General features: G+C 32.9%; 1 protein-coding gene across 4 annotated transcripts in view; it reads left to right on the forward strand.

Moving 5' to 3' along the window:
* Positions 1-27,506, forward strand: part of LOC127711284 (zinc finger protein 277-like) — a 295,784-nt gene that overhangs the window by 248,966 nt on the left and 19,312 nt on the right. For all 4 annotated transcript variants that reach the window (XM_052217288.1, XM_052217302.1, XM_052217282.1 and 1 more), the window contains 10 exons: positions 1,873-1,964; positions 3,057-3,139; positions 4,579-4,670; positions 9,263-9,327; positions 14,492-14,537; positions 14,942-15,074; positions 17,311-17,387; positions 19,265-19,364; positions 20,426-20,518; positions 23,319-23,443. In XM_052217288.1, the coding sequence (XP_052073248.1) occupies positions 1,873-1,964; positions 3,057-3,139; positions 4,579-4,670; positions 9,263-9,327; positions 14,492-14,537; positions 14,942-15,074; positions 17,311-17,387; positions 19,265-19,364; positions 20,426-20,518; positions 23,319-23,443 (906 nt within the window). The remainder of the gene's footprint in view (positions 1-1,872; positions 1,965-3,056; positions 3,140-4,578; positions 4,671-9,262; positions 9,328-14,491; positions 14,538-14,941; positions 15,075-17,310; positions 17,388-19,264; positions 19,365-20,425; positions 20,519-23,318; positions 23,444-27,506) is intronic.

Raw genomic sequence — 27,506 nt, forward strand, 5'->3', positions numbered from 1 at the left:
AAAAGTTTGATGGTATCTTCTGTGTATACAGGCATATATACAGAAGCAAGGGCAGATAATGAATTATAATTTAATGTCTTGTGTTCACAATGTTAGGCTTTCAAAAATCATGGAAAATGCACGGTAGTCATCAAATCTGGTAGAGAACATGTAAATTTGAAAGCAGTTGTGAAGGAAAACAAGACATGCTGTTTATAAAATCAGGTTTAAACTACCACAGGGTATAAAGCTAGAGGCAAGTGAAGTATAATTCTATCATTATATATTCCAATATATGACATTGATTTGGTATATGTGGGATGCAGGGCAGGAAAACCTTCACTACAATGTTGCATTAAGAATATCGTGCAACATTATTTATTGCCAAAACAGGAAATTAAATCTATTCAGAAGTTTTTATGCTTTTAGTAAAAAAAGGTACACATTGACCTCCACTTTTTAGCTCACCTGGCCCAAAGGGCCAAGTGAGCTTTTCTCATCACTTGGCGTCCGTCGTCCGTCGTCGTCATCCGTCGTCGTTAACTTATACAAAAATCTTCTCCTCTGAAACTACTTGCCAAATTAAACCAAACTTGGCCACAATCATTATTGGGGTATCTAGTTTAAAAAATGTGTCCGGTGACCCGGCCAACCAACCAAGATGGCCGCCATGGCTAAAAATAGAACATAGGGGTAAAATGTAGATTTTGGCTTATATCTCTGAAACCAAAGCATTTAGAGCAAATCTGACATGGGTTTAAATTGTTTATCAGGTCAAGATCTATCTGCCCTGAAATTTTCAGATGAATCGGACAACCCGTTGTTGGGTTGCTGCCCCTGAATCAGTAATTTTAAGGAAATTTTGCCGTTTTTGGTTATTATCTTGAATATTATTATAGATAGAGATAAACTGTAAACAGCTATAATGTTCAGCAAAGTAAGATCTACAAATAAGTCAACCTTCCCAAAATTGTCAATTGACCCCTTAAGGAGTTATTGCCCTTTATAGTCAATTTTTAACCATTTTTCGTAAATTTTTGTAATCTTTTACAAAAATCTTCTCCTCTGAAACTACTAAGACAAATTTAACCAAACTTGTCCACAATCATCATTAGGGTATCTAGTTTTAAAAATGTGTCCGATGACACTGCCCGCGAACCAAGATGGCTGACATGGCTAAAAAATAGTACATAGGGTAAAATGCAGTTTTTGGCTCATATCTCTGAAACCAAAGCATTTAGAGCAAATCTGACGAGAAAAAAAATTGTTCATTAGGTCAAGATCTATCTGCCCTGAAATTTTCAGACCAATCAGGCAACACATTGTTGGGTTGCTGCCCCTGAATTGGTAATTTTAAGAAAATTTTGCAGCTTTTGGTTATTATCTTGAATATTATTATAGATAGAGATAAACTGTAAACAGCAATAATGTACAGCAAAGTAAGATCTACAAATAAGTCAACATGACCAAAATTGTCAATTGACCCCTTAAGGAGTTATTGCCCCTTATAATCAATATAGATAGAGATAATAGTAAGGAGCAAGAATGTTCAGTAAAGTAAGATCTACAAACACATCACCATCACCAAAACACAATTTTGTCATGAATCCATCTGTGTCCTTTGTTTAATATGCACATAGACCAAGGTGAGCGACACAGGCTCTTTAGAGCCTCTAGTTTTGTTTAGGATTAATTATGTACTGATTTGAACATGTTGAAAAATGTTATGTCCAAATTGCAAGAAAAAACAATGATATTCTGATGTATTGGAAAGACAGGTTAAAAAGTCATGTTATAAACTAATGGTTCAGCATATATTTAATTTTCTCTTCTTGGAAGTCTGGATTGTTTTTTTAACATTTTCCCACATATATATATAGTTTTTATCCACAGGTATCTCCTATATTGGAAAGCCAGGTTTAAAGAACAGCCAGTAGAAGATTTTTGTTCCATTATACTTACTAATTCTGGTGATAAAGATGAAGGTAACTACTTATAGCAAAGTCAAACATTCCAACTCTTCTGCAATGTAAAAGCTTTTCTGGTTGATCTTCATCAGTAGCTCTCATGAGCTTTGTCATAAGCTGAATTTAAGTAATCACACTTTCTTACATTGTTATATATTGTAAGAAAAATATATATATCTAGATTATTCTTTAGGAAACTGTGTCTGCAATAGATTTGATGAAATAGTAAATTTGTTTTTCGTATAAAGTGGATTTCTGTGGAATATAACATCATGCAATATTTTGCCCCAAAGAAGGGTCATTAGGTGCAAAAAGCCTCAATTTTGACGATTTGTCGTCCTATTTCTCAACCAGGAAGACAGAGGGATGCTGATAGATGTACCCCACTGTAGTCTGCATGTAGAGTGGACCCCATTGAACACATTAACCACAACAAAGCTTAGGTCGTAGTAAAACTGGTCTGGGTACAGCAGTCTAAAGAAGGTCATTTCCACAAAAAATCCTGAATTTCTCAATTTTTCCCGATTTTTGGCTTCAACTGGACCTGCAACCGGAAGTAGTCATTCACTAAGTGAATTTCAATAATAAACACGATCAGTAGTTATATTCCTGTAGCTTTACACTATTTTGGAAGTTTTAGGCCTCTGAACTGCGTGTGTCAGACATCGAAGGGAAGCCAAGCCCTCCAAAAAAAACAGTTTTATCCAAATTCAATTTTCCAAGTTCGTATTTGAGCTCAAAATGCACCTTAAACATGAGAAGCATGACAATAAATAGCCTTAGGTTGAGGCAACATGCATCAACTTCGAAATTAATATCATAAAATTGACCTCTCAAAGTAGAGAGCCATTGGAGCCAAAGACATGTTTTGGGTAAGATCGTCATATAACGGTCACCGCATGCTAAGGGTTAATGAGACAGCAACAAAATGACACAAACAACCAAAAGACATCTAGAGTTAAGCAACATAATTTATTATGAGTAAGTGATGCTAAGACAAAAGACGTTCTCAATACATTATCTCCTATTTACTGGTAAGTTAAAATCTGACTGTAGAGCATATCTTGAATGACACTTTTTATTTTGATTTCTTGATTTCTTTGTTTTCAGGCCCTAAAGATCAGTATTATTTACTTAGTGATGTCTTGTCTGAAGATAAAAGTCTGAGGAATTTCTTACAGAAAAAGACATTGGTTTGTTTGCTTTTTCTTATGATATCATTTTTTTGAGAAAATTATAAACTTGCATTTCAAAGGTAAAAAGGTAAATCTTAATAACAGATCATTCTTTGAAGAAAGAAAAAAGAAAAAAAAATTATGGACCTGTCTGTGTGAGACCTGAAATGGTATTAAAAATCGTTAAACACCCCTTAATAATATATGTTATTATTTTTCATATATTTGATGAGGTAACTCACTTATTGGGCTGCTATTTTCTTGAGTGTTAATTTTTGTCTCGCTTGACGGCGTCAACAATGTATTAGTTTGTGATTAGGTCTAGTTTATGGTGAACCACTAGTGGTAAGTCAAAGATATTTGGTATGCAGTTGTATTAGTATTGGCACATCTCATTACCATGGAGATTATTTGGCCCCACCCCCTCAGTTATGGTCTATTGACTTTGAAACTTTTGCTTAGTTTTCATGTAATAGTTTGTGATTAGGTCAGTTTATGGGGAACCACTAGTGGTAAGTTAATGATAATTGGTATGCAGTTGTATAAGCATTGGCAGATCTCATTTCCATGCAGATTATTTGGCCCCGCCCCCTCAGTGATGGTCTATTGACTTTTGAAATTTTTGCTATGTTTTCATGTATTAGTTTGTGATGAGGTCAGTTTATACGGAACCACTAAGGATAAGTTGATGATAATTGGTATGCAGTTGTATAAGCATTGGCATATCTCATTATCATGGAGATTATTAGGCCCCGCTCTCTCAGTCATGGTCTATTGACTTTGAAACTTTTGCTTAGTTTTCATGTATTAGTTTGTGATTAGGTCGGTTTATGGCGAACCACTAGTGGTAGGTCAATGATATTTGGTATGCAGTTGTATTAGCATTGGCACATCTCATTACCATGGAGATTATTTGACCCCGCCCCATCAGTCATGGTTTATTGACTTTGAGATTTAGCTTAGTTTACATGTATTAGTTTGTGTTTAGGTTTGTTTAAAGGGAACTGCTTATGATAAGTCAATAGTATTTGGTATGCAGTTGCATTATCGAAATTACAAAAAAGCTAGACATATCGAAAATTTTTTATTAACTTTTAATGAAGGCCATACCTGAATATTATGCCTTCTTATAAATATAAGAAGATGTGGTATAATTAACAATTAGGCAACTCTCCACCAGAGACTAAATGACATAGAAGTTAACATTAGTCCATTTGGAAACATTCTGTTCAGTTGTGATTAAATTTAAAATGGCCTGTAAATAGACACAATCGAAAATATGCCTATGATCAATAAAATTGAGAATGGAAATGGGGAATATGTCAAAGAGACAACAACCCGACCAAAGAGCAGACAACAGCTGAAGGCCACCAATGGGTCTTCAATGCAGAGAGAAAATCCCGCACTTAAATTGAAAATGTTTGCACATTATATACCTTTTTTTTTTTCTGTTAAAGGAAGATGTATTGAGTATCCAGCAAAAAGAAAGGGATGATTCACTGTCAGCCAGAGATTGTCTGTTCTGTAGAGAAAAATTGGAAGGAAATAGGTACTGTTTTTGATGTTGTAATGATGCCATATTAATCAAGACATTAGTTGCATTTTACATTTTAAAGACTAGATTTTTTGTGCATGTTCAGATATTTTTGTCACCCTCGTGATGTGTTGTGGAGGACATAGAAATAGCGGCCGTACATGTGTCTGTCTGTCTATTCTTGTTAGCGCTCTCAACTGTACAATTCCTGCCAGTTTTTATAAAACTTATATCATAGGTTTATATCAGCAATGTCTCGGACAAGTTCCAAAATCAAAAAAGTTATGTCCTTGCAGGGCTCACGTTACCAGGCAACTGGGGCGAAGAAGTTGCTTTCCCGTCTGTCACTTAGCTTTGCCCGACCGTCAAAAGCGAAAACAAGTCGCTTTCAAATTTGCACTAGTCGCTTTTAATCGCCTGCCGATTTTTTGCAGTAAATCGGTAAAAAGTTCCAATGAAATCCGTGAAATATCAATATTTATATTGAAATGCATTAAAATCCCTGAAATGTTTCTGTTTCTGTGTCAACTAAACAAAAAACAGACTCGTTATAGCATCAAACGAGTATGCAGACATTGTTTATCAAAGGGGAATAACAAGTAGGTGTTTGATACTAAACTAAAAAAACGTGTCGGAAAGTGAATGTGTATCCGCATCCAGAGATCCGATTTTTACTTCTAATTGGTGCTAACAAGTAATCTATTTTCAAATTGTTTCTTTTATCTTATTATTGATCAGATAGAATGAAGAAAAATGCCGACATGGTCGTTCAATTTGCTAATGATTACCTATTATAGCTTCGATTTAATTTAATCAGAAAGTGATCAGAACTAATGATCAGAAACAAGGTAAAATTAATTAAATAACTTGTTGTGACAAAAACTTGATGTTTCATGATTAAATGTATTAAATGTATCAGGCTTGGATCGCGCTTGGGTCAATGGAAATTGAGTTCGTCCTAAAATGTCGGAATATTTGTTTCTCTTTGTTTATACCCAAGCTCTGAAGTTGATAAATTCAGCACCACGGAAAAATGGTTAACCATTCTCAAAAATGTCTCTCCAAACGTGGCTTAAATCGCCAGCTCCGTTAAAACGGAAAGCTGATACTAGTGAATTTGAAAATACTCCTCCACTGAAAAAGTTTTGTAAAACTATGACTCAGAACTCTTATGACTGGTACGTCAAGGATACTTTCAATATGTGGCATTGTATTTTGTGTCGGGATGCTAAATTCAGTAATAAATATTCCACTGGACATGACAAGCCTCAGAAAACTACAAACCATTCTAGGCATGCAAAATGTAAGTCTTTTATATTTATATTTTTCATTTACTTGAAGACATCTTGGGCTCTTAATATATATATAACCGGTATATAAAATCATTACTTTTAGATTTATATTATGAAAATGCCTTTTTAGAATTGTATCATTACTTAATAGATTATTTATTATGAATGGAATATATTTTTTCGTTGGTCGTCATTGTATAGAAGTAAAGAAAAGTATGATTTACATTTGTAGACGTCGATAGATAGATTTTTGTTTATAGGAAATATGACATTTTATACGTCTTTACGATACTTAAAGAATAATTTGTATCTCTGGTCAGTAGTAACGATATTTGTTAAAGGGTAAACGTCAGAAAGTACTGAAAAATCTTAGGAAACACGAGATTTTTTAAAGTTTTTAATGTAATCTAATGAACATTTGCCCCAATATAACTTCATTTACGCCAAAGGAATCAATTTCCTTACTGTATAGATGTAAAGATAAGAACGATGTATCTTAAATTTTGTAAATGGGTAGGTTAATAAGTTTTATTCTAGAATTTTGAGCTAATATCAATTTCTGTCGTCTCGTTTAAAGTCCAATCAGAGTATATATGTCTCTGGTCCGATCAAGTCAAACTATTAATTACCGACATGTGTCGATTTGGCATTTTTATTATACACACACGACAGGCAGTCTACAATATCTACCTGTTACATACTATATTAGTTAAAATCTCTGACAGATAGCTATCGGTCACAGGTAAAAATTAAAAATCGATAATTCTTTCGTTTGTTCCTTTGCAAGTCGTTGTATTATTGGAGGGTCTTGATGGGGTTCACATAATATATGGTAGTGAATGAACAAAAATAAAAAGAATGAAGAGTAAAAAATTATTTGAATAAAATTTTAATAAGTTGTATTACATGAATATAAATTTATCCTTACATTCAACAGAAAATAAAAATGATCTTTAAATTTCAGCTGCTGATCACCTGATGGCTATCACCAGAAAAAAGAACATAAGTAGTAAAACAGATACAGGTATAAAAGATATAGTGGTTAAACAAATGTCGAAAGATGATCTTGTCGTAAAAACTTATCTAAAGACTGCATATCACCTGGCCAAACATGAGCTACCTAAAACACAGTTTAAGCCAACCTTAGAATTGATAGAGTCAATCCAAGAAGCTCCAATTCACAAATCTGATACTGTAGCATACACAAGTCATCAAAGTACCACAGAATTTCAGTCTGTCTTATCAAGTATTGTAAAGAAAAACAAGATATACGACATAAATAACTCAGCTGGATATTAGATAACTATAGATGAGTCTACAGATCTTGCCAACAAAAAACGCTTGATAACTTATATAGAATACATTCACAACTTTGTCAAAGAGACATGCTTTCTTTCAAACATACAGATATCCTCAGGCACTGCCAATGCAGAGATGATTACAAACTTAGTTTTAACTGATCTCAAATCAAATGGCTTAGACATAAACAAACTATATGGTATCAGTACTGATGGGGCATCAGTGATGACCGGCAAAAAGACAGGTGTTGTAGTTAGGTTAAGGGAACATGTGCTGACTCTTATAGTTTAGTGAGAGTGATATGATCAGTAAGTTTTCTTTGTTTGTACCTGCTTGTATTGTTAAGGCAGAGAGAGAGGGTAGCCAGGCATTGTTCAAATTTGGCATGGATGAACTAACCTTCATCCTTGACAAATTTGAAGAACGTCTTGGTATAGAGAGAGTAGAGTGTGTGTCAGAGTATAGGCAGTATAAGAGATTAGTGATTAATGATTGGGAATTTCAGCAATTCAAACTTGTCTTCTTGTGTGGAATCAGCATATTGTAGTTTGTGATAAAAACTCAATCATTTTGTGACAATTTATAGTGCAGTGAACATTGAAATAGTGCATATACATCTGTTTTCTTTTCATTACTCTGTTGTTATTTATTTTATTTATGTCTTTATGTATGTTGTTAATGTATGTATGTAATGAAATGAAATGAAACTGACTGCTCAATAAAATTGAACACTGATATAATATTGTATTTGTTTATTATGCTATAATCTGCAACAAAGATATGCCTTGCATTGGCTTTTTTCTATTCCTAAACATGAGCCTGGATCATCACAAGAGCCCTAAAACACAAAGCAAAGATTAAAAGATGCATAGTTAGTTAAAATAACACATGCACTATACTGAGTACATTAAATACTGCATATAATACACAAGGAAACATAAAACTAGAACGTGACGCGTTTGTCGATTCATTATATGGCAAGGTGAACCACTTCTCCCCACTTTTCCTACCAGTCTCAAAAAGAGAAGTCACTTCTCCCTGTAATTCTGAAGTAGTGTGAGCCCTGTCCTTAGAATTATTAATTATATGGAAAATTTCATTGTTAGTGCTCTCATGTGTACAATTCTTCCCATATTTTTCTGAAACTTATATCATAGGTTAATATCAGCAATGTCTTGGACAAGTTCGAAAATTAGTGCCAATCAACTATTTATAAAAGAGTTATGCCCCTTGGAAATATTAATTATATTGGAAATTGCATTGTATTTGCTCTCAAGCCTTCATTTCTCTAAGATATTTGTAAAAAGTTTTTATAGTAATTGCCCTTGGATAGATTAAATATGTGCAAAGGGGGGGGGGGGGGGGGGGGACGTTAGAACTCTGTTCTTTTACAATAATGAATTTGACACATTTGTTTGATTAATTACTGTTATGATATAAAATGTTACTAACATTACTGCTAAAGATGTACAATTTGACATATACCCGGCTCAGTCAATTCAGTGATGTTAACAGCCAAAATATTCAGATTTCCAAAATTTAATACAAATATTGAGTAGCTAATAAAGCCAAAAAGGACAATAGTATAACCAAACCAAGACAAGGAATCAGAGCAATGCATGAAGGAGATAAGTTCAAATGTTTTCTAAAGTTTATCTGTGCAAATTTCATAAAAGCTATATCATTATTTTCATGTCAGTGCGGTAAGTACTGGGCTTCTGAGCTGGTGACACCCTCAGGGACTTATATTCCACCAGCAGAGGTATCGACTCAGTGGTAATAATAACATTAAATGTACCAAATTTACTGCACCTGATGTGCATTTCAACATATAATGTACACATTCTTATTTATGCTATTTTCATTTACCAAAAGGGCTAAAAATTCAAGACCTTGAAATATTTGTTTATAAGAAATAAGTATTAATGCAGAAATAAATGATAATGGAATAGGTTTAAGGAGTGATCACCAAATATATTGAATGGTTTAGATATACGTTTGTATTTTTTTTTGTAGAGGAATGTTGTTTGATCACATGGCTCATGATCATGGATTCAATGTTGGACTGCCGGATAATTTAGGTAATTAATTTTCTGTACCTTTTCATCTCATGTAACTCAAAGATTTATAGTAACTTTCCATTAGCTGTAGGCAGGATTCTGCGTTCGATCAGAGACATATATACACATATGTCTCTGGTTCGATGTTGAAAAATATAATTTTCTTCTTTTTTTTATCAGTCGGTGTGTCAGGTTTATGATCCATTTTATGAAAATACATCTGCATAAAAGGAGATTATAGGTATATATCAATGATACAGCAACTAAACAACACAATAAAACTAGAAAAGAAATTCGAAAGTCAATATATACTCTTCAGCAAAAGACAAGTATATCCATATAGCCCAAAGATCTAGACATGTAATTCCAATTTGTTGTTTGATAGATATGGGAGATATCTGAATTAAAAAAAAAAAATAACAAAATTAGAATCATATTGGAATAATTTTAAAACTCTTCTAGAAATGTTTTCCAGATTTTTTGCAATTCAGATTTTATCATAAAATAATTAGAGCATATAGGTTATTCATCATGTATTTAAGTCACTAGAAAAATAATTCTGTAGTGACAGTGGAATGTGCAGAAATTTTTCACCTATGTGAAATAAGGATCATTTGCTTCTTGCTGACCTTTTTATGAAATCTACGGCTGCCATGAATTATTCCGATTCTAATAGAACAAAGACGGTAATTTTGTCAATCGTGAAAGCCCTATACACACAATACTGTTTTGGCTGTTCCTTTTTACCCCCCATATAATAATATTAATAATATTATATTATTCGAAAATAAATTAAAAAACTCACATTTTTCAACTAAAACTTGTTATCTAATTTTATTACATTCTCAAGTTCATGTTTATGGTACTTTCAAGACAAGGTTATCTGTGTGTGGTTAATACAAAATGTAATTGATTGCTTATAAACTCTGGGAATAAATAGTTTTATCCTTATCAGGTTTATGTGCAAACACATTTGTGGTAATTTGGATCTTGGTATGATTGTGTTTTATGATAAAGTGTTGATTCAATACACCAATAAAATTGAGAATGGAAATGGGGAATGTGTCAAAGAGACAACAACCTGACCATAGAACAGACAACAGCAGAAGGTCACCAACAGGTCTTCAATGCAGCGAGAAATTCCCGCACCCGGAGGCTTCCTTCAGCTGGCCCCTAACCAAATATATATACTAGTTCAGTGATAATGAACGCCATACTTAACTCCAAATTGTACACAAGAAACTAAAATTAAAAATAATACAAGACTAACAAAGGCTAGACGCTCCTGACTTGGGACAGGCGCAAAAATGCGGCGGGGTTAAACATGTTTATGAGATCTCAACCCTCCCCCTATACCTCTAGCCAATGTAGAAAAGTAAACGCATAACAATACGCACATTAAAATTCAGTTCAAGAGAAGTCCGAGTCTGATGTCAGAAGATGTAACCAAAGAAAATAAACAAAATGACAATAATACATAAATAACAACAGACTACTAGCAGTTAACTGACATGCCAGCTCCTGACTTCAATTAAACTGATTGAAAGATTATGTCTTCATCATATGAATATCAGGCACAATCCTTCCCGTTAGGGGTTTAGTATCATACCATCATAACATATATGAGAAGAACATAACCCGTGTCATGCCAACAACTGGTTTTTAAATAAATGTGTTTAGTGCCGATGCAAAGACCCTATAAGTGAATCAATATTAACGCCAAAATATGCAATCTTTAATGACCTGACAACAGTATCGTAACTATATCCCTTCTTAATAAGTCTATTTAAAGGTTTTGTTAGCTTCAGAGGTGAATACTGACATTTTTGTGCTGTATAAAGAATATTTCCATAAAAAATTGGATGTGAAATACCTGAACGTATAAGAAGTCTGCATGTTGAGCTATATTTACGAATGATGTCCTTATACCGATGATAAAATTTAGTAAATGTTTTGAATAGTTTGTGATATCGAAAACCCTGGTGTAATAATTTTTCAGTAATACATAAATTTCTCTCGTTAAAATCTAAAACATTGTTACATACACGAGCGAATCGTACAAGTTGAGATATATAAACACCGTAAGATGGTGACAAGGGAACGTCACCATCTAAAAATGGATAATTAACGATAGGAAATGAAAAATCATCTCTTTTATCATATATTTTAGTATTAAGCTTTCCATTAATGATATAGATATCAAGATCGAGGAAAGGGCAGTGGTCATTGTTAGTATTAGCTTTATTTAAAGTAAGTTCAACAGGATAAATTTCTTTGGTATACATACTGAAGTTGTCATTATTGAGAGCCAAAATATCATCCAAATATCTAAAAGTATTATTAAATTTGTGTATCAGATGTTGTTTCGATGGGTCTTTGCTGATTTTTGTCATAAATTGTAACTCATAGCAATACAAAAAAAGGTCCGCAATAAGTGGTGCACAGTTAGTCCCCATTGGAATTCCGATAACCTGACGATATACGGAATCTCCAAAGCGAACAAAAATGTTATCTAGTAAAAATTCAAGGGCATATATAGTATCAAAGCATGTCCAATTGACATAGTTTTTTTGTTTATTGCTACTAAAAAATGACCTAAAAGAGTTTGAACATTTATATTCACATTCTGACTTTTTAAATGCCCATTTAATTAGGTGTGTGAATTTTTTCTTAATGAGAATGTGAGGCAATGTGGTATATAGGGTAGAAAAATCAAAACTTTGAACAGATTCAAAATCACCAATATATGCATGTAATTTATCAAGTACTTCCAACGAGTTCTTGGCACTCCAAAAGTAATTAATTCCACTATTTTCGAAGGCCTTATTTGAACAATTTATCATCAGGTTTTTGATTGTACCAAGTGTACTGGTAAGAATAGACAATTTAGTAGTGGAACAATGGCTTGAAGACGAAATGAATCTATATTTGTAAGGTGTTTTGTTTAGCTTCGGAAGCCAATACATAGTTGGGACTTTCATTGTATTTGGTTCTGCTTGTAAAGCGGTAGCTAAAAGTTTATGTTTGTTACAGATGTCGTTTTCTGAAAATGGAGTCAGTTGGAATATTGGTGAATTGGTGATTTCTTTTTTCAGAACCTCAATGTAAAATTTACGTCAAACAATAATAATATTATTAGCAGCTTTATCGGCGGGACAAAAACAAATTCCTTGGCTAGTTCTTTTAGTTTATGTTTGATACGAGAAATAGGTTTATTGTGGTTATTGTTAAGAGTAAAATGTTCTTTAAAATGTTGAATACGTATATCAACTATGTTCATTACAGAATTAAAAAAAGAGTCCAAAGATTTTTTGTCAGCTTTTTCCCATTTTATCCATTTCAAACAGTAAGTATGGAGTGAGTCGTGGATGATATTACGACACTCATTCCAATTAATAATTGACCAATACATGTTACATATGATGTACTAACCTCAAAGAAAGTTTACTTAAAATCAATTAAAATTCTTTCTGCCTCACAATTATAGCTGCATTATTTTAGTCTTGACTAGGTTAACAGTCAAGGATGGGAGACATAAAGATCCTACATTCTGTAAGCATTGTTCAGTTTGTGGTGAATTTTTATACCCCGCGGTAGTGGAGGGGGCATTAAATGTTACCCATGCCGTCCGTCTGTGCGTCTGTCCATCCTGAACATCCCCAAAAACATTAGTTTGCCTCAACCAAATATTATAAAACTTATACACAATGCATATTACCACAAAACACAGATCAAGTTCGAAATTGGGTGGCGTCACTTTTACCGTTCATGAGTTATGCCCCTTTATGAACATAAAAATTGCTAAATCTGTCATTTCCGTTCTCTAACTTTAGTTTACCTCAACCAAATGTTATGAAACTTATACACAATGCTTAATACCACAAAACACAGATCAAGTCCAAAATTTGGTGGCGTCACTTTTACCGTTCTTGAGTTATGCCCCTTTATAAATGGAAAAATTGCTAAATCTGTTGTTTCTGTTCTCTAACTTTAGTTTGCCTCAACCAAATGTTATGAAACTTATGCTTATAATCACAAAACAGTCTTAATAACGTGAATCCTGCATCTGTATGTGGAAGTTGACTCATGCATTTTTACAAGCGGGGGCATCTGTGGCCCATAGACACATTCTCCATTTATTTTTTAAACATTGATAACTTTGTCAAACCTTTATGGAAAATTATGAAACTTAGACAGAAGCTTCTTCATGATCAAAAGACAGTATCCAGAGCAGTAATTTGAAAATTTACCTTATCATTTCGATACAGTCTAGGGTTAATGTCTTTAAAACACCAATTACCTTTATCAAACCATTATGGAAGTTTAAGAAACTTTTACAAAAGCTTGTTCATAACCATCTAGAATAAAAAAAAAAATCAGTCAACATCCAGAGACTTTGACCATTTTTTAGTATTGTAACAATTACACCTTGTTAACACAACTCCTCTGAATCTGTGTACAAAAGACTCATACTTGTAGAAATGTTTGCTGACATGTGTTGTCCCATATTGTACCAATATTTTCAATCAACCATTTTTACAGGAGTTATGGGACTTTAATTATTTATTGGAGTATTGTAACAACACCTTGTAAATGCAACTCTTCTGAGACTTTTTTGACAGAAAGCTCTCATAATTGGTAGTATTGTTTGCCATCATGTGTAGTTGGCTACATTATGCCATAATTTTGATTTGATCATTTTTATGGGAGTTGTGGGACTTAAACCATATTTTTGACTATCAGACCACAAAAACACATTGTGACACACAATTTAATGCCTCATTTATACAGTACAGCAAACATTTTGCAATGGCATAGGAATCTTGTTAATATTGAAACTTGGAATCCACAAGTTTAAACATTTCAACATATTTATTTTAGTTTCTGACTTCCAATCAATGAATTTAATAAATTTTGAAATTTGAAAAAAACAATTTCTCATTCACAAAATTGTATTTTTTCGAGGAAAAACAATTTGTCATCCACAAAATTTTCCTACCTTAGGCTGTGATTCTCTCCAGGCACTCAGAGTTCCTCCACCAATAAAAACTGGCTGCCACAAAATAGCCAAAAGTGATGTAAGTGGTGTTAAACAACAATCATTTAATCATCCACAAAAATCAGTATCCAAAAGGTAAAAGAATCCACAGTAGTTTAAAGAAAAATATATTTTTTTATATTTCAGTATACAAAGATGAGTTTTTAGATTTATTACAAGAGAAGTTAAACAAGTAAGTTGAGATTTAAATGTAGGTAAATAAATATACACTCATGATATTAAAGTCAAATTCACAAATCAGTGTCTCTATATTGGGTTGGAAATGCTTGCAAGAGTATTATTTGATACTATTACAGATAAGCAAAAATTATAATCACACCAAACAAGTTAAAAGTTTTTGGCATATAGATGAAGCAAGACTAGACTTACCAGTTTAGTTGTCATTCAAAAAGTCTATGTTATAAGCAGTGAGGAAGCAAATACATGTAATAGATTTTAATTTTTAAAAGTATTAATTTCAACTAGGCCTAACCACCTAAGCTAATAGGAAGTTAGACAAATAACTTCTACATCAGTTCTAAAATTTTGCATTTACTGTGTCTAAGATTTTAATTTTTCATGTTGATATCTTTTCAGTTTAAATTGTTTATATTGTGAGAAGACATTTAGAGACAGAACTGTTTTAAAAGAGCACATGAGAAAGAAACAACATAGAAAAATTAATCCTAACAATAAAGTTTATGACAGATTTTATATGATAAATTATTTGGTAAGTACCATCAATTACATTGCAGTATTTTTTTTATCAAATCTCATGTGTACCAAACTTAAGGGAAAATCTCAAAAGGAAAACTTACATTTTCTATGAATAAAAAAATCTTAAAACTTCTAAGAATTTTTCAGACGAAAAATATTCTTTTTATAGTTGTAATGACTGTAAGGTGTATTTAAAGTTGTAATGACTGTAAGGTGTTTTTATAGTTGTAATGACTGTTAGGTGTTTTTATACGACCGCAAAAAGTTTTGCGGTCGTATATAGGTATCACGTCATCGTCAGCGTCGTCCGAAGACATTTGGTTTCCGGACAATAACTTTAGAATATGTTATTAGAAATCTATGAAATTTAAACACAAGGTTTGTAACCACAAATGGAAGGTTGGATTGATTTTGGGGGTTATGGTCCTAACAGTTTAGGAATTAGGGGCCAAAAAGGGGCCAAAATAAGCATTTTTCTAGTTTCCAGACAATAACTTGTGGAAAGGTGTATGGATCTCTCTGAAATTAACCACAAGTTTCCATACCACAAAGGGATGGTTAGGATTTGCTTTGGGGGGTGATGGCTCAAACCATTTAGGAATTAGAGGCAAAAAGGGGGACAATTTTTTCTCATTTCAGATTTCAGAAATTTTAAAAAGGAAATTTCTTATTTTTTTTTTTTTTTTGCCAAAAAAGGGGAGGGGTAAAAAAAAAAATTTTTTTTTGGGGGGAGGTCAATTTGCAACAGCATAGTGTATTGCACAAAAGCAAAAAAAAAGGGGGGGGGGGGGGGGGGGGTCAATTCGCAACAGCATAGCGTATTGCACAAAAGCAAAAAATTGAATATAAATTCAAATCATATAACCAATTTTAAGTTCTTTGACTACAGTTATTCTGTGTCAGAAACCTATTATGTGTCAAATATTTAATTACAATCCAAATTCAGACCTGTATCAAGCGCGAATATTGTGTCCATTTTTGCCCCAACTGTTCAGGGTTGGACCAGCTGCGCTCAGCAAAGCAATTTATTATAGTTGTAATGACTGTAAGGTGTTTTTATAGTTGTAATGACTGTAAGGTGCTTTATTAGGAGTATGCACATTAAAATGAGACTTGTCTAGTTAGACTAGTGAAAAGCAGGGGTATGGTCCTGAATGAGCATGTGTTATTTGCTGTCTGACATAAAGTAGACATGATTTTATCAGTGTTTGAAAACAATAGTAGCTTCAAATTCAAAGTTCAAAAGCATTATTTATAGACCAATATTTGTATACAGAATACATAAGCTCTATTGAGCTTTTATTAGTCCCCTACCGACGAAGTCGAAGGGTACTTTAGGTTTGCACTTCGTCCGTCTGTCCGTCCGTCCGTCTGTCCGTCCGTCCATCCGTCAGTCCGGCAAATCAGCTTTCCACACTTTTTTCTTCGTTCTTGAAGATATTGATTTGATATTTGGTATATAGTTTTATCATGATAAGTTATAGATCAAGTTTGAATTTTGTTCCGGTCTGATGATCTAGTCCAGAGTTATGGACCATAACTCTGGACCATATCTAATGTTAGAGTACTATGTTTAACCATATTTCTGTACAAAGGGAGATAACTCATTTTTTAAAAGACATTCATTGTCAAATTATTTGAAGAATTTTTTAGCAGATTTGTTTGTTATTTAGTATAAACTAATTTTCTGAATGCTATATATATATGAAGAAAAATTTATGAAGAGAAATCCTTTAATTAGATAATAATCTATTTTTATTAATGTATATATTTCAATACATTACATTGTGTAGATAAATGTTGTTGACATTTTATAGATAAGTTACAAATCTATATTAGTTTGTGACAAATGAAAGAAAAAATATATGGAACTATTAATTATATTTGATTATAATTTGAAAATAGATATACACTGTATTACATCATATCTAATTTTAGAGAACTATTAAACATATCTAATGTTTTTTCCACACTGTTTTTAGTCATGCTTGAAGATATTGACATGATATTTACTTTTTGTTTACACCATGACAAGTTAGCATTTTGTTCCAGTAAAACAAATTTTTACCCGGTAGGGGACTATGTATTGCCACGCAATACTCTCAGAATGCCTGTATCATCTTATTACAAACAAAACATCAGCAATTATCACTGAAGTCAACACTAGATTTTAATTTGTCAATATATATTTATAAACATGTACTTAAAGGTAAAACATCTAGAAAACTAGTTTTATAATATTTTCATAGGAACTAGGTAAGAATTGGGAGGCTATACAATCTGAAGATGATACAGCCATAGATAATGATGCTGAGTCAGAAAAGGAGTAAGTTATTAAGATGAACTTTGTATTGGAAACATTCTTCTCACCTGTGACAGATGTTGGTAAGGGTAAAACATATGTATTGGAAACATTCTTCTCACCTGTGACAGATGTTGATAAGGGTAAGACATATGTATTGGAAACATTCTTCTCACCTGTGACAGATGTTGATAAGGGTAAGACATATGTATTGGAAACATTCTTCTCACCTGTGACATATGTTGGTAAGGGTAAGACATATGTATTGGAAACATTCTTCTCACCTGTGACAGATGTTGATAAGGGTAAGACATATGTATTGGAAACATTCTTCTCACCTGTGACATATGTTGATAAGGGTAAGACATATGTATTGGAAACATTCTTCTCACCTGTGACATATGTTGATAAGGGTAAGACATATGTTTTGGAAACTTTCTTCTCACCTGTGACATATCTTGATAAGGGTAAGACATATGTTTTGGAAACATTCTTCTCACCTGTGACAGATATTGATAAGGGTAAGACATATGTATTGGAAACATTCTTCTCACCTGTGACAGATATTGATAAGGGTAAGACATATGAATTGGAGACATTGCGTGTGAAAAATGTAGCTTAAGTTAAATATGAATTCTAATCTATTGACAGTTTGATTTTTTTTAATAGTTCAGAAAGTTCTAGAGCTAAACAATTCAAATTTGGTTTGTAGATGACTTATGACAACTTTTTTTGTCCAGTATGTGTCTAAATTTTTATAGAAATAAGGAGATTTTGTATGATTGATAAAGAGACAGCTATCCACCAAGATCAAAGGACAAAGTTGTGAGTTATTACAGGTTGCTGTGCAGCCTGCAACAACAAGCAAAACAAGTATTATACAGAAATCTATAAATGGCCACCAATAGCCTGATTTGCACTGCAATGAGCAAAACAAGTATCAAAATTTCAGGAGCATAAACAACAAATGATTTAATCTTTAAAATTGGCCAAAATGTAATTTATATTTTTACAAATGAATATGTCAATTTGCTTGTTTTTAAGCTAAGTGCTGTGCAAAATTCACATAATTTGTATAAAGTATATGTTTCTACATGAAAAAAAAACACTGTGACAAAAAAGCAATCTTAATCATAGAATTTTGATATAAGATATGAAGAAATAGGAATTTTTTTGTCGCAGAATGCGAGACATAGGGATTGCAATCGGGCGGCGATGACAGCGTAAACTGTTTGTATAAAGCTTTATATTTCAAAAGGTAGAAGACCTGGATGCTTCATACCTTGTTTACAAATCAAACATGTATTCTGTGCAATTTGGAGGGAAAGTTGACTGTTTTCCGATGATTTTGTTGTGTATAGAAAACATAAAACAGTGAATTTTCCCCCAAAATTTTACTCATTTTTAGCTTGATTTTACTTCTTTTAAGTTGCTCTTACTTGACCGAGTACCAGAATGTCCTACCACAGAGATGGTAACCTGTCGAAAAAATATGAACTCTGTAGTCAAAAGTCGGTAATATGAAAATAGTCTATTATTTGTTTTGCCATTTCTGAACCAAGATGGCTGAATACTCCCATACTACATTAGATAACATTTACATTGAGATACAGAGCTAAGGAACTAAAATTCACAGAGTAGTCATGGTTTATCAGTGTTATTTTATTGATTGGTAGTAAAGGTTTATACAAAAACCACAGTGGATTAAATTTTATGTAAAAGGAAGATTATGGTCAATACTGGGTGCCAAACAAAATGCATTTTGATTTGATAAAACATGTAAGAGGGTTATTATTTGTGCCAGCTCTATTTCTTCATAAGAAACTGTACAATCCTCGAAAAATTCTTTTATACACTTCTTCCTGTAATTTTATAATGTGAATAATTTTTTATTTGTATAGAGATGATTACAGTGACTGGGAAGAAGTAGGAGCTCAGGCTGTGTGTCTGTATTGTGAATTCTCATCCAGCATACCTGATAAACTTCATGCTCACATGCAGGTACAGTATACCCCAGGAATTATGTCTGTAAATGTAATTTCTATTTAGGCATACATGATAAGCTCCATGTTCACATGCAGGTATATAACACCCCACACTCTCAATCTTTAAGTGATTTCACATCAAGCATACCTGATCAACATCATGCTCACATGCAGGTAAAGTTCACCCCAAGATGTGATTCTTTATTTTTGAATTCACATCAAACATACCTGATCAGCTTCATGCTCACATGCAGGTAAAGTTCACCCCAGGATGAGATTCTTTATTGGGAATTCACATCCAGCATACCTGATAAGCTTCATGCTGACATGCCGGTTATTGAACCCTAGGGTGAGTGTCTGTAATTATGAATTCTTATTCAGCATACCTGATAAACTTCATGCTCACACACAGGTATAGTACACTTCAGGCTGTGTGTCTTTATTGTGAATGCTCATACAGTATAGCTGCTAAATTTCATGGCCACATGCAGGTACAGCCTGTAACAATTGTGAATGCTCATCCTGTATACACAAGCAGGTACAGCATGGAACAATTGTGAATGCTCATCCTGTATAAGAAATGGGTTTCATGCTCTTATACAGTTATAGAAAACCCAATAATATGTGTCTGCATATTGAATTTTATTTCAGTGTGCTACATTAGTTTCATGATCAAACATGGGTATAGTAAACACAAAGCAGTATATTTGTATTATGATCTCACATCCAGATACATTGTAACCAAGGCTGAATATCTGTATTGTACCCTGGTTCATTCTAAACTTCATGATGACAGTCAGTTGATTATGACATGTTCTTAATTAAATACAAATCAGGTTAAAGATGTGTATAAGATTATACAATTGATGCACCGTGTAACATTTTAATTGATTTATCACTTGTACTACTTTTCTTTGAATCAAAAGAGTATATCTCTCATACTATAACTAGCAAAATAAGGAGATTTATACAAGGCTACCTGTATTGACTTTAAGTTATCATTCTTAGACAACTATATGTCAATGTGAACATACAGTATTCAAATGGCTACTATTATGTCTGAATATTTCTTTTTAGGAGCTGCATGACCTTGACTTGAAGGAAATAAAACTTAGACTAAACCTCAACTTCTATCAACAAGTAAAGTTAATAAATTACATTCGAAGACAGGTAATATTTCCCATGGTTTAACTTTACTTAATATACTTAATTTCCTCTGATTTGTATACTGTGGTCAAACATGATAATAGAAAATTTTCTTTTGAAAAGTGCTCCTTCTTTATTAATTTGTAAGTTGCATTTTTGTCTCGCCTTGACGTAGTCAAATAGCAAGACATAGGTATGCTGTTTCCGTGTCGGCGTCAACAATGTATGAGTTTGTGATTAGATCTAGATTATGGTGAACCATTAGTGGTAGGTCAATGATATTTGGTATACAGTTGTATTAGCATTGGCACATCTCATTTCCTTTGAGATTATTTTGCCCTGCCCCCTCAGTCATGGTATATTGTCTTTGAAACTTTTGCTTAGTTTACATTTATTAGTTTGTGATTAGATCAGTTTAAGATGAACTGCTAATTTTAAGTCACTGGTATTTGGTATGCAAATTTATTTGCATTTGCAAGTCTTGATTCCATGGAGATTATATAGCCCCACCCCCTCATCATGGTTCATGAGACTTTTACATAGTTTACAAGTTAATGTTTGTGTTTAGGTTTGTTTAAAGGGAAAGACTTATGATAAGTCAATGTTATTTGGTATGCAGGTGTATTAGCTTTGGCATATCTCATTTCCATGGAGATTGTTTAGCCATGTACCTTCACTAATGGTTCATTGACTTTGAATATTTGCATAACTTACATGTTAAAGAATTGCTATTTTAATTTCAACATTTGCATTATCAAAATTACAAAAAGGCGAGACATATCTCTGTGTTAACAGTTTATTATACTATTTTCATGTGTTCTGCGACTAACTTATGTGTTCTTTGTCTTTTTTGTGTTGTATTGTGTTGCTGGGTCTTAATAGATGTATATCCCCTTTTGTCCCCCATTGCAACCCGTTGCAGGGGACATAGAAATACTGGGCATCCGTACGGTTTTGTTAGCTCTCTCTGTGTACAATTCTTGCCAGATTTTTATAATATATCATAATTTATATCATAGGTTTTTATCAGCAATGTCCCAGACAAGTTAGAAAAATCACTGCCGATCAATGCAGTCTGTGCCAAACTCTTGGTTTCTGTTTGACATTCGGTCAGACAGTGTTGTAGGTTTTATCTGACCAAACAGATTTTTGTCTGTCTGAAAATAAAATCAATTATTTAAGCTTATTGTGTTGTTCTTAAATGTACTGTGTTGTTTTATGATAATATTGATGGTAAAAATTGCATTTTAGGAAAGCAGTTGATAAATTTTAGCCCCTTGAACATACTTCAGAGTAAACATTTTACCTGGAAGTTTTCATTTCTATTGAACTGTGCGCACACACATCAAAATACAATAATAAGTCAGAGAACGGAGATTGTGAAAACACTGGACATACGGATCACAATTGACATACGATTTGGAAGACCGGCATCTATTTCATCTGTCAGGACCATGGGACTGCTGGTGTTTGGCACGAACTGCAATGATTTTTAAAAGAGTTATGCTCCTTGGAAATATTTATTATATGGAAAATTGCATTTTTATCGCTCTCATGTGTGTTGTCTCACACAAGGTCAAAAATTAGTGCAGATCAACAAATTTTAAAAGAGTTATGCCCTACGAAATATTAATTATATGGAAAATTGCATTGTTAGCACTCTCATGTGTACATTTTTTGCCCTATTTTTATGAAACTTGTATCATAGGTTTATATCAGCAATATCTTGGACAAATTCAAATATCGGTGCTGATCTATTATTTTAAAAAGAGTTACGCTCCCTTGGAAATATTAATTATATGGGAAATTGCATTGTTAGCGCTCTCATGTGTACAATTTTGCCAGATTTTTATCAAATTCATATCAGGTTTATATAAGTAATGTCTTGTACAATTTGAAAATCATTGCCGATCAAATTTTTTTAAAGAGTTATGCCCCTTTGAAATATTTATTATATCAGAAAGTGCATTGCACTTGCTCTCAAGCTTTCATTTCTCTAAGATATTTATAAAATTTTAAAGAACAATCAAAAAAGGTTTTTTTTTAGTTATTGCCCTTGGACAGATAACGCGGGGAACTCTATATTTTTATTCTCTCTGTATTCTATATCAGGAAGGGTTGAGTTTTCATTAAACCTGTGAAACTTCCACAATGTTAATTTGTTTGTCACAAGTCTAAAGTCTTGTAAATATTATTTTACATGGTCTTTAATTGTTTTTCATTAATAAAATCTTGTGTTTGTCTGTTTTCAGATCTTTAGTTTTCATTGTTAGATTTTTGTACAACTTGTCAAAATCTTTGATGAATTAATATTCTTTTATGCTATGATGTGAGCACCTACTTATATTTAGAAACTGTCAAGAAATTCATTTTGTGTTATTATGTGCTTTTTCCCCCTGAATTTTTAAGCCATTGATAACTCATAAAAAGCTTAATTATTAAACATACTTTCTTTAGAAAATAGGCAGATACAGGCTTGTCTTTTGGGTATTTTTGGTGGATAGTTGTCTCATTGGAAATCATACCACATTTTCTTATTTTTTCAATGTTCTTTTTTCTTACATTTTTTGAAAAGACAGCTTATACAAGATGTAACACTGCACATCTCAAATTTACAATTGTAAGCTACTTTGTTTTCTCTGTACATGATTATTTTAAACCAATTACAGATTTTAGTCTCACAGTCATGCAGAAGATCTGATTCTATGACGTTTAAAATATTTTTTTTAATAACAGTTAACTATTTATTATTGAAACAAAAGCAAACAAATTGAAGACAATATAACAATATTCAAACTGTTTAAAGCATATTTCTTTTTAAAAGGTTCATCTTGGTATATGTATTGGATGCCAAGAGAAGTTTGAAGACAGAAAGGCTTTAATAGACCATATGCATGAGAAGGGCCACACAAACATGATACCTGATCTGTTGACTTGGGATCAGCCTCAGTAAGTGCATTTCAGTCTTAAAAAAGGAAGGACAGAAAAAGGACACTATAACCACAATAGTTTTAAATTATTTTTTGATGGATCTGAATTAATCCACTGTTAAAGTTAATGCTCTACTACAAATCTCAGTAATCATCAGTTATTCTTTAAATCTCACCTAGCTTTTTTTTTCACAGTTGCTTATATTTTGTGCTGGTTGTATATTAGGTGTCATATGATGCTCTCTCATTTGTTCATGTTTCTCATTTTCTTTATCTTCTGAACCTGCTGGGCCAAACAGAGCATTAAAATTATTGATAGGCATATACATCTTATATGAAACAACAAGGCCAACACAAAAAGCATAGTATAAATGATGCTATTACATAGATTCCTCAGTCCATACTTTTTGAAATGCATACATTGCAGCTGTAATATCATATATGTTTTTGAAGTACTGAAAAAAATTGAACTGTATCGTCTGTGAAACCAATTATCCAATCTGAATTGAAATTGACAAAAAAGATGTATGAAACATCCCGTATAAAAACTCCTATTTCATGCAAAAAACATTGCCACAGATATTATTCATGCTTCTTATAAGTCAGTTTTTGAAATTCCTTCTCCTCTGAAAAAAACCAAACATTTTCAAACTTAACATGAATGGCAATAAGTTTACCAATTTTCAAACATTATTGTATACAGATGGCATACTTGGGAGGAATTAGTGACACATAGATTTGATTGAACACTATGTAAAATCACATTTTTTATGCCCCCCCCCCCCCCCCACCCCGCGGCGGAGGGGCATACTTGGGAGGAATTGTATAAGTTTCATAACATTTTGTTGAGGCAAACTGAAGTTAGAGAACGGAAACCAATTTTGGGAAGTACGTATAGACGGACAAGGGTAAAACTTAATGCCCCCACCGTAGCGGAGGGGGCATTAAGTTTTACCCTTGTCCGCTACGGTGGGGGCATTAAGTTTTACCCTTGTCTGTCTGTACGTACGTCCCAAAATTGGTTTCCGTTCTCTAACTGCAATTTGCCTCAACCAAATGTTATGAAACTTATACACAATGCTTATTACTACAAAACACAGATCATGTTTTAATTTTGGTGGCGTCACTTTTACCGTTCTAGAGTTATGCCCCTTTACAAATGGAAAAATTGCAGAATTTTTTGTTTCCGTTCTTTCACTTTAGTTTGCCTCAACCAAATGTTATGAAACTTATACACAATGCTTATTACCACAAAACACAGATCAAATTTGAATTTTGGTCACGTCACTTGTACTGTTCTAGAGTTATGTCCCTTTACAAATGGAAAAATTGCTGAATTTTTTGTTTCCGTTCTCTAACTTTAGTTTGCCTCAACCAAATGTTATGAAACTTATACACAATGCTTATTACCACAAAACACAGATCAACTTTCAATTTTGGTGGCGTTACTTTTACCGTTCTAGAGTTATATGCCCCTTTACAAATGGAAAAATTGCTGAATCTTTCGTTTCCGTTCTCTAACTTTAGTTTGCCTGAACCAAATGCTATGAAACTTATACACAATGCTTATTACCACAAAACACAGATCAAGTTTGAATTTTGGTGGTGTTACTTTTACTGTTCTAGAGTTATGCCCCTTTACAAATTGAAAAATTCCTGAAATATTTTCTTCTGTTCTCTAGCTTTAGTTTGCCTCAACCAAATGTTATGAAACTTATGCACAATGCTTATTATCACAAAACTCAGATCAAATACAAATTTGGGTAGCGTCACTTTTACAGTTCTTGAGTTATATCCCTTTATAATGTTATATGCAAGCGGGGGCATCATCTGTGTCCCATGGACACATTCCCCATTTATTGCTTCTCTAAAACTACTGGTTTATAATCCTCAATATGTTCCTGTTGAAAACAAGGCAGATAGACTCAATTCTTGAATCTAATTGTTAAATTTTAAAATTTCTTTTCCTCTGAAACTACAAGTTCAAATCTTTTCAATCTTATGAAGATTATGATTTGTGTACTCTCCTTTATTTCTGATTGAGTGGTATTCTTAGTGAAAATGATCCAAAACACTTTCTCGTTGAAACTTTATTGTATGAAATAATACTATATATAAAATCACAGTTCTCTGTAGCTGTTATCTCTCCTTTTTTGGTTCTCTTATTTTGAATAGAAGGAGTTGTTAGGTATTCATCAAATGATCAATGATGGATCAAGTACTCTTCTAATTGATGCATTGACTTGAACTGAGATTTGTTGAAATAACTTTCTGAATCAAATACACCAATTATTAACTGATTTTCACAACTTTACTCATGTTCACAATACACATACATTTCAGGTACTCAGGCACCTTTCTTTCTTTCGTTCTCATATACATAACTCTTTGATTTGTTTATGTCACTGGCTAAAACATAACCACCACTTATCCACTCATGTACACAATTTGTTTTTTATGCCCCACCTAGGGGCATTATATTTTTCGGTCTGTGCATCTGTTCATCCGTTCCTCCGTCCATTTGTCCGTCCGTCCGTCTGTTCCTCTTCAGGTTAAAATTTTTGGTCATGGTAGTTTTTGATGAAGTTGAAGTCCAATCAACTTGAAACTTAGTACTCATGTTCCCTATGATATGATCTTTCTAATTTTAATGCCAAATTAGAGTTTTGACCCTAATTTCAAGGTCCACTGAACATAGAAAATGATAGTGCCTGCTTCAGGTTAAAGTTTTTTGTCAAGGTAGATGATATGATCTTTCTAATTTTAAATAGACTATTTTCTTATTACTGACTTTTGACTCCAGAATGTATAATTTTTTGACAGGTTACCTAGCTGTACTCTGTGGTAGGACATTCTGGTACTCAGTCAATAAGAGCAATTAAAAGTAGTAAGATCAAGTTTACAATCAGTAAAAGGACAAGGTTTACTTTAGGCCAAATATCGCCTTGAAATTCAATTTTATTATAAAGTATCAAATTGGCCATAATTTGGTTCTTAAATGGATCTATTTCAAAAGCCTTAATATAAGGTTAAACAAATTTCTTCATTAGAGTACATTCTAGGCTTGAAAGACAGCACATTTTGGAAATATTGTCAAAAAACAAATGATTTTGTGCATTATTCTGAACTCAAAGCTTGAGGAAACCCTTGGCCGCAACACAGGATCCAAAATGTGCTGTAGCCAAAAGTTGCCAATCACAGTGAATGGTGACATTGAATCCCTAGACCAGGGCTTCCAAAATATATCTGAGCCAGCCGGACATTTTTTGTCTTGTCTTATCCTGATTTCAATCCCTGAAGACTTAGTAACAAAAGGCAAGCATTTTAATCAGTTGGGCATCATATGAACAATGATTAACACATAGGGCCTAGACACAAAAACTTTCTGGATCAGGGGTGGCGGACAAAGTAATTGAAGTTAAAAACTGTGAAGAATTATTGAAAATTTGACCAAAACTGATTTTGTATTAAAAGTTATATCACAACTATTTCTATGTGAAATTTATAGTATTTTTGCCCTATTAAAAAACATCAAATTCTAAGGGCCAATTTTAACCTGCGTGAACTTACTCCTTTGAGGGGAAAATAAACTGTTTTCCAATGATTTTGTTATGTATGGAAAACATAAAACAGTTTATTTTTATTTGAATGCCTGTGATAATACCTCTCAGACAGGACAATGAAAACAAGCTAACAGCAGTTTTAGATAACCTGTAAAACTGAATATAGAATTACTGCCTTATCACCATTACTGCAATTGTTGATGAATTCAAAACAAATTGTCATTCTGCCCTCAGTGTACATCTGTCTTTCTCATCCAAATTATTATGCAATTTACCCTCTCTAAAAACTGATTATCTTACAATTTTAAGGTAGGGATTAAAAAGGTATTTTTATAGATTCTGACGGAAATAAATACATATTTAACGTCCTCTTAGATTGATAAATGACTGGTTTAAATCAAGAGTTAATCCCCTTTTGTTGGTAAAATCAATGCAAGCATTTTAAATGTTCATATAATGGAAAGTTTGAAAGTAATATGTAAATCTTGAATGAAGTCTTGAATAATGATAAATTATTTT

This window comes from Mytilus californianus, unplaced genomic scaffold, assembly GCF_021869535.1.
Source record: "Mytilus californianus isolate M0D057914Y unplaced genomic scaffold, xbMytCali1.0.p SCAF_1, whole genome shotgun sequence".
Lineage (NCBI taxonomy): Eukaryota > Metazoa > Mollusca > Bivalvia > Mytilida > Mytilidae > Mytilus > Mytilus californianus.